This window comes from Notolepis coatsorum (genome assembly GCF_963971535.1).
Source record: "Notolepis coatsorum genome assembly, chromosome: 2".
NCBI classification, from domain to species: domain Eukaryota; kingdom Metazoa; phylum Chordata; class Actinopteri; order Aulopiformes; family Paralepididae; genus Notolepis; species Notolepis coatsorum.
The window spans coordinates 57,506,079-57,515,382 of record NC_140166.1 but is presented as its reverse complement, the minus strand read 5'-3'; the positions used below and the strand labels follow the sequence as shown (position 1 = coordinate 57,515,382).

General features: G+C 43.3%; 1 protein-coding gene across 1 annotated transcript in view; it reads right to left on the bottom strand.

The window, feature by feature from the left end:
• furina (furin (paired basic amino acid cleaving enzyme) a) overlaps positions 1 to 9,304 on the bottom strand; it is a 173,092-nt gene that overhangs the window by 21,653 nt on the left and 142,135 nt on the right. Inside the window, 5 exon segments of the mRNA XM_084307974.1 lie at positions 1,340 to 1,359; positions 1,361 to 1,458; positions 3,184 to 3,287; positions 7,944 to 8,044; positions 9,161 to 9,304. The exon segment at positions 9,161 to 9,304 is cut by the window's right edge and continues 63 nt beyond it. Coding sequence (XP_084164100.1) covers positions 1,340 to 1,359; positions 1,361 to 1,458; positions 3,184 to 3,287; positions 7,944 to 8,044; positions 9,161 to 9,304 — 467 coding nt within the window.

The following is a 9,304-nucleotide window of genomic DNA, read 5'->3' as shown; positions in this document are numbered from 1 at the left end:
TATCATTATGGGATGTAAATTTACCCGGTCCATCTCCAGCTTGTATAATGGTATATACGTCCAAATCATGTTGTTTATCGAGTTATTGGCAATCGATCACTGTGTAGCGTGACGAGCCAGAGTCGCGGGGACCTATAGCGAGCACCCGGAAGTACTACGGACGTAGCACAACCTCTATGCCACTTCCTGTTAAAGCGATTGCGCCGATCGGCCACCAGATGGCGCTCCTGAACCGCCAGAGAGCTCAGTGGGTCCTGCTGGTGGATCTCAGGCCAGCGGGAGGGGACATATGAATCCGATCGCAGATTTTTGAAATATTGATATAAGGACGCTGTACAGCGTCCCCCCGGCAACTTGAGCTATGGCCAGCAATGACGTCAAAACACGTTTCACTGGCAGTCAAAGTGTTAACCATGTTTTGAAAGTGTGGTTTGAAATGATCTGTGACTGGCCAAATGTACTTGTCCTTAATGGAACAGCCAAGTCACCCGGTACAACAGTGGACCTGCTGCGTGGGGGTGGAGAGACATCGAAAAGTGGAGGGTGGGGCTAGAGACCATGGAGGTGGGGCTAGAGACCATGGAGGTGGGGCTAGAGACCATGGAGGTGGGGCTAGAGACCATGGAGGTGGGGCTAGAGACCATGGGGGGTGGGGCTAGAGACCATGGGGGTGGGGCTAGAGACCATGGAGGTGGGGCTAGATACCATGGAGGTGGGACTAGAGACCATGGAGGTGGGGCTAGAGACCATGGGGGTGGGGCTAGAGAACCATGGGGGGGTGGGGGCTAGACCATGGAGGATTTTGAAGACCAGACCTGGCATCGGTTAGTTTGATGATGTTTTAAAGGACTCTTATCACAGACCATAATTGAAGCATATTGAATTGTATGTATCTAAATATAACTTGACCTGGGCTCAGACCCCATGGAGAGAACACACTTCCTCTGGGGTCCAAACGCTGGATATAACTGACCTGGGCTCAGAGCCCATGGAGAGAACACACTTCCTCTGGGGTCCCAACGCTGGATATAACTGACCTGGGCTCAGAGCCCATGGAGAGAACACACTTCCTCTGGGGTCCAACGCTGGATATAACTGACCTGGGCTCAGAGCCCATGGAGAGAACACACTTCCTCTGGGGTCCAACGCTGGATATAACTGACCTGGGCTCAGACCCCATGGAGAGAACACACTTCCTCTGACGCTGGATATAACTGACCTGGGCTCTGACCCCATGGAGAGAAACACACTTCCTCTGGGGTCCAACGCTGGATATAACTGACCTGGGCTCAGACCCCATGGAGAGAACACACTTCCTCTGACGCTGGATATAACTGACCTGGGCTCTGACCCCATGGAAGAGAACACACTTCCTCTGGGGTCCAACGCTGGTCCACGTCTCCGCCAGCTCCACGATCCCTCTGGCATCAAGCAGACCATATCCATAGGAATGACTCACTAGAATGAGAGAGGGAGGGAGAGGGGAGAGAGAGGGAGGGGGAGAGAGAGGGAGGGAGGAGAGAGCGAGGGGAGGGGGAGGGGAGAGAGAGAGAGGGAGGGAGAGGGAGAGGGAGGAGAGAGGAGGGAGAGAGCGAGAGGCGAGGGGGAGGGGGAGAGAGAGAGAGAGAGAGAGAGGAGAGAGAGAGAGAGAGAGAGAGAGAGAGAGAGAGAGAGAGAGAGAGAGAGAGCGAGGAGAGAGAGAGAGAGAGGAGAGAGAGAGAGGAGATGAGAGAGAGAGAGAGAGAGGGAGAACAGCAGGGTAGACAGATCAATACTGGTTGCTGAAGGGCTTGTCATCACAATAGCAGTTTGTAACTCTATTAACCTTCACTATTAAATAAGTGCCTGTTCCTCCAGACCCGCTGCCAGACCCTGGGCCTCCAAGGCTCTGTGTCTGTAGTCTTAATATATATAAAGCTAAAAGAAGAAAAACCTTCAAAAGAAGCGACTGCACTCCTCAGGTCTGATTTAGCTTTTTATTTGTTTGGGTGCCCCAACGCGTTTCGCTTTCCGCTATCATATAGCACCTGAGGATAGCGGAAAGCAAAACGCGTTGGGCACCAAACAAATAAAAAGCTAAATCAGTCCTGAGGAGTCTGTGGTTCCTTCTTTTGAAGGTTTCTCTTCTTTTAGCTTTATACTAGTGCTGTCAGGCGATTAAAATAATTTATCTAATTAATTACAGGATTTGTAATTAATTAATCCAATTAATCGCATTTTAATCCCATAACCATTTTAGGCCTGATATTCTATATTCTATAATCATATTTCAAATTGCATGTGTCCGGATGGCACAATTCAGTACTGTATCTACAAAACCTTCTGTTTAATCATCTTCCATCTATTAATTTGCTTAGATTTTTCAGGTCTGGGTCAATTTGAGCATGGTGTTATTCACAGTCAAAGATAAAAAAAAATGTAATTGATATTCTCATTTGGTTCATTACAATGTACTCAAGCCTAGTAACAGACACAGTATTTCTGACACTGGGAATTACATTCCCTGAGATCCATAGATGTCCCTAGAATCAGATACCAAGAACATGCAAATGGGACCATATTAAAAAAAAAATCTGTAAATGTGTATTCTACGTTCTTATGGAATGAATGAGATAAAAAAATAAAGTAATTAAAAATATATATATATATATTAAAAAAAAAATTGGAATAAATTTTGAGTTAATTTTCATAATGCGATAATTTGCTGTGTAATTAATTAATCTAATTAACGCGATAAACTGACAGCCCTACTTTATACATATCTCTTGCGCTGACCCTGCACCTCCAGTCGGGGTCCAACAAGATGTGCACGAGTCTTATTTAGTTTATATATATATATGTATGTACTATGTAGGGACTATGTATGTAAATAAAAAAATTTAAATAAAAAACGTAAGTCTTCAGGGGTAGGGTCCGACAAGCCTAGTGCTTCTGCCATTTTCTGACAATTGGACAATGCTGCAATAGCAGCTGGTAAAACTTTGGTGATTTATGGAATGACCGTTGTTATGTGTCCAAAACCCAAAATAAAAAATAACTGAACTGAACTGATATTATATATATACAGTATATAGGCGACTTCAATCAATATGTGCACAATGCATTGGGCCTCAGTGTCAGTTACAGACAGAGTGATAGACAGATGGCCCGGCGGCGCTGGGCCAATAGGAGGAATGGCTTTACCTTTGCGGCCGACCCCATTGGTCCTCCAGTCGTTAGTGAGGAGGTGGGCGGGATGAGAGGTTCTGACCACCAGGTGCTGCATGTCTCTCCAGGTCAGGTTCTTACTGGAGGTGTCAGGTTACAGAGGTGTCACGTTACAGAGGTGTCACGTTACACCAGGTTCCAGAAGACGCACACAAACACACATCAGAAGACGCACACAAACACACATCAGAAGACGCACACAAACACACATCAGAAGATGCACACAAACACACATCACAAAACACACACACACACCATGCATGGGGCCACATTAGAGTGGGCGCCCCACAGCCCCAAAACAATCAGGGACTCTACTAGTAGGGTGCGAGCAGCAGTGAGCAGGACACGTTCGACAGTGGCAATCGCCTAGAGCGAACTATTGGATATTATGAAAAAGACAAAACTGATTATATGGATGATGATTATCGACGATAAGGTGCGTTTTCACCAGACTATGTTGGACTCTGCACTTCTGGTAAATCATAAAAATACTATAGTCAAACCGGCCGATGAGGAAACCTATTCGTCTCTGTGGTATAGTCTGGCCCGAGCAGACGATAGCAGAAGAAGACAACAGATGAGGGCCGCCTGACGTATATGTATTGATCCTGTTCTGATCCAAGACACTTTGACTCGAAGCGAGAGTGGAGTACCTTCTGAAACAAAGGTAACGTCTATTTTACGTCTACTTTACCGAACCCCATCCTAAAAACATGCGTTTGTATGATCGCAGCGTCGGAAAACGACCCCCCCCCCCCCCCCCCCCCCGGCTTTGTGAAGAAACAAGGTCATGTGTTTACCTTTGACCTGGCAATAATACAGGTTTCAGGTGAGCAGCTGCGAGACAAAACACACTATATATCACAATCTAGAAAACCAGCCTGGATTATTGTGAAACGGGGCGATGTTTAGCGTGGTATAGCGCACAAACGAAGGTATGTAGAAATGAACTGTTTCGTCCCTGTTGGAGTATAAATAGTGCCTGTCAAATGAGCCACACTATTGTCTCCATAGCTACAATATAGAATATATACGATGGGGTCCGCAAACATCGTGAAAACGGTCAATAACGCTGGCGCCAGAGAGTAAAGATGGGGAAAACAGCGTGGCAGTCAATGAGTTAAGGTTGACAGGTTTAAACTTTCAAACGCCATAATTTTCATCCGCCTGCATCAAATGATGCATCAGCTTCTGTGAAAGGCTTTTATATTCGCTGGCGTCTGGCAGGACCTTCCCTCACGAACCATGGAGGGCACACAGAGAGGGGTGCATCCTGAGTATCTCTCAGCAGCATGCAGAACACAGTTTCACAGTTTCCTGCCGTTGCCCTTGACCGAGGTACTGGCGTTACAACTGGAGCTGGTCCCCCGGGCACCGCGCTGTGCTGTGTGGCTGCCCACTGCTCCTAGAGAGTCAGGATGGGTCAAACGCAGAGGACGAACCCCCCCCCCCCCCCCAAGGAGGAACCCCCCCCGAAGGGAATGAATAAAGGTACAACTCAAGCAGCAACTGTGATATGTTTGGAATATAGAAGACAAACCCAGTCAGTTAGCATGACCTGTAACTAGCACGACCTGTAACTAGCATGACTTGTAACTAGCACGACCTGTAACTAGCATGACCTGTAACTAGCATCACATGTAACTAACATGACTTGTTATTAGCATGACCTGTAACTAGCATGACTTGTTATTAGCATGACCTGTAACTAGCATGACTTGTTATTAGCATGACTTGTTATTAGCATGAACTGTAACTAGCACGACCTGTAACTAGCATGACTTGTAACTAACATGACTTGTTATTAGCATGACCTGTAACTAGCATGACTTGTAACTAGCACGACCTGTAACTAGCATCACATGTAACTAACATGACTTGTTATTAGCATGACCTGTAACTAGCATGCCTTGTTATTAGCATGACCTGTAACTAGCATGACTTGTTATTAGCATGACTTGTAACTAGCATGACTTTTTATTAGCATGACCTGTAACTAGCATGACCTGTAACTAACATGACTTGTAACTAACATCACTTGTAACATAGGTTCCAAAATTCCATTCCAATAATGATGTAGTATAAGGAGGTAGCTTACCAATAATGATGTAGTATAAGGAGGTAGCTTATCAATAATGATGTAGTATAAGGAGGTAGCTTACCAATAATGATGTAGTATACGGAGGTAGCTTACCAATAATGATGTAGTATAAGGAGGAGGTAGCTTACCAATAATGATGTAGTATGAGGAGGTAGCTTACCAATAATGATGTAGTATAAGGAGGTAGCTTACCAATAATGATGTAGTATAAGGAGGTAGCTTACCAATAATGATGTAGTATAAGGAGGAGGTAGCTTACCAATAATGATGTAGTATGAGGAGGTAGCTTACCAATAATGATGTAGTATAAGGAGGTAGCTTACCAATAATGATGTAGTATAAGGAGGTAGCTTACCAATAATGATGTAGTATAAAGAGGTAGCTTACCAATAATGATGTAGTATAAAGAGGTAGCTTACCAATAATGATGTAGTTTAAGGAGGTAGCTTACCAATAATGATGTAGTATAAAGAGGTAGCTTACCAATAATGATGTAGTATAAGGAGGTAGCTTACCAGTAATGATGTAGTATAAGGAGGTAGCTTACCAATAATGATGTAGTATAAGGAGGTAGCTTATCAATAATGATGTAGTATAAGGAGGTAGCTTACCAATAATGATGTAGTATAAGGAGGTAGTTTACCAGTAATGATGTAGTATAAGGAGGTAGCTTACCAGTAATGATGTAGTATAAGGAGGTAGCTTATCAATAATGATGTAGTATAAGGAGGTAGCTTACCAGTAATGATGTAGTATAAGGAGGTAGCTTATCAATAATGATGTAGTATAAGGAGGTATCTTACCAATAATGATGTAGTATAAGGAGGTAGCTTACCAGTAATGATGTAGTATAAGGAGGTAGCTTACCAGTAATGATGTAGTATAAGGAGGTAGCTTATCAATAATGATGTAGTATAAGGAGGTAGCTTACCAGTAATGATGTAGTATAAGGAGGTAGCTTATCAATAATGATGTAGTATAAGGAGGTATCTTACCAATAATGATGTAGTATAAGGAGGTAGCTTACCAATAATGATGTAGTATAAGGAGGTAGCTTACCAATAATGATGTAGTATAAGGAGGTAGCTTACCAGTAATGATGTAGTATAAGGAGGTAGCTTACCAATAATGATGTAGTATAAGGAGGTAGCTTATCAATAATGATGTAGTATAAGGAGGTAGCTTACCAATAATGATGTAGTATAAGGAGGTAGTTTACCAGTAATGATGTAGTATAAGGAGGTAGCTTACCAGTAATGATGTAGTATAAGGAGGTAGCTTACCAATAATGATGTAGTATAAGGAGGTAGCTTACCAATAATGATGTAGTATAAGGAGGTAGCTTATCAATAATGATGTAGTATAAGGAGGTAGCTTACCAGTAATGATGTAGTATAAGGAGGTAGCTTATCAATAATGATGTAGTATAAGGAGGTAGCTTACCAATAATGTAGTATAAGGAGGTAGCTTATCAATAATGATGTAGTATAAAGAGGTAGCTTACCAGTAATGATGTAGTATAAGGAGGTAGCTTATCAATAATGATGTAGTATAAGGAGGTAGCTTACCAATAATGATGTAGTATAAGGAGGTAGCTTACCAATAATGATGTAGTATAAGGAGGCAGCTTACCAATAATGATGTAGTATAAGGAGGTAGCTTACCAATAATGATGTAGTATAAGGAGGTAGTTTACCAATAATGATGTAGTATAAGGAGGCAGCTTACCAATAATGATGTAGTATAAGGAGGTAGCTTACCAATAATGATGTAGTATAAGGAGGTAGTTTACCAATAATGATGTAGTATAAGGAGGTAGCTTACCAATAATGATGTAGTATAAGGAGGTAGCTTACCAATAATGATGTAGTATAAGGAGGTAGCTTATCAATAATGATGTAGTATAAGGAGGTAGCTTACCAGTAATGATGTAGTATAAGGAGGTAGCTTATCAATAATGATGTAGTATAAGGAGGTAGCTTACCAATAATGATGTAGTATAAGGAGGTAGCTTATCAATAATGATGTAGTATAAGGAGGTAGCTTACCAGTAATGATGTAGTATAAGGAGGTAGCTTATCAATAATGATGTAGTATAAGGAGGTAGCTTACCAATAATGATGTAGTATAAGGAGGTAGCTTACCAATAATGATGTAGTATAAGGAGGCAGCTTACCAATAATGATGTAGTATAAGGAGGTAGCTTACCAATAATGATGTAGTATAAGGAGGTAGTTTACCAATAATGATGTAGTATAAGGAGGCAGCTTACCAATAATGATGTAGTATAAGGAGGTAGTTTACCAATAATGATGTAGTATAAGGAGGCAGCTTACCAATAATGATGTAGTATAAGGAGGTAGTTTACCAATAATGATGTAGTATAAGGAGGCAGCTTACCAATAATGATGTAGTATAAGGAGGTAGCTTACCAATAATGATGTAGTATAAGGAGGTAGCTTACCAGCTCCGTTATGAGCCATTCAGTATGATTTGAGGAGCGCTCCTGGACTTAATATATGCGACCGGGTCACATAGGAGCAAGATTAATTCTAAAAAGATCAGAATGCTGTTGTGGGGGCTGATGAGTGGCACAGGGGGGGGGTGAGTGGCACGGCGGACAGGAAGCACGTACTTGGCCTCCAGGGCGAGGGCGATGATGCCGGCGGCCAGCGGCGCGGAGGCAGACGTGCCCGTGTGGGAGTCCGTGCACTTTGACTTCAGGTCCGTCGTCACCTGCAGGAAGGAGGGACGCCTTTCATCATCTGATCGGTTCGTTTTTTTATCATTATTTCATTAAATCATTTACACAACAGGTAACAAATAGGGCAATTGATTAAACAATGTGAAGAAACATATGGTAGTAGTGTACCTTTTGACAAAGGTAACGTCTATTTTACCGAACCTCCATCCTAAAACATTACCGACCCCCCCCCCCCCCCCCCCCCAGCCGCAAGATTTGCACATAGGCTGCACAAAACACACGTTATCTCACAATCTAGAAAACCAGCCTGGATTATTGTGAAACCGGGCGATGTTTAGCGTGGGATAGCGCACAAACGAAAGTATGTAGAAATGAACTGGTTTGTCAGTGTTGTACTAAAAATAGTGCCTTTATTAGTTGTCATACAGAAATGCAGGATACTTGTGGTGGTAAGGTGCAAGGCATGGCTATGTGCAATGAGGTGCAATAAATATAAAGTATGTTAGTGTCTAACGTGTGTAAAGTGGGTGCTACAGTGAGTTGTCCATTTAAAGTGGGTGCGTACATGTGGGTGCTGTGAGTGTGTTTGATGGTTTGTTACATAGTGTTAATTGTCATTGAGGGGTGTATGGTTGATGTATATTTCATCAGATAGCTGCTATATTTTAATACAGGCTTCAATAGAACTGACACCACAGTCTGGCACCAAGAAGAGCATGGAGCGCTGGTGTTCTGACGGGATGACCCTTCCTTCTCTTCCTGTTGTGACACTACGGTACAATTCTGCTGTATGTGATATATGAGAAAGAGAGAGAGAGAGATAGAAAGAGAGAGAGAGCGAGAGAGAGAGCGAGAGAGAAAGACAGAGAAAAAGACAGAGAGACAGAGAGATAGAGAGCGAGCGAGAGAGAGAGAGAGAGAGAGCGAGAGAGACAGCGAGAGAGAAAGACAGATAAAAAGACAGAGAGACAGAGAGACAGAGAGACAGAGAGCGAGCGAGAGAGAGAGCGAGAGAGAGACAGCGAGAGAGAAAGACAGATAAAAAGACAGAGAGAGAGACGGAGAGATAGAGAGAGATAGAGAGAGACAGAGAGAGAGAGAGAGAGAGAGAGAGAGAGAGAGAGAGACAGAGAGGTAGAGAGACTCACGATCTGCTTCTCGTTGATGTTGCCCGAGCTGTAGGTGGTGGCGAGGGTGGAGGAGCAGGCCTCGCTGTACCACGGCACGTTCCCGTTCTGCGTGCTGCTGCTGATGCTGAGCGTGTAGATGCTGTTGGTGTAGCCGTCGCAGTT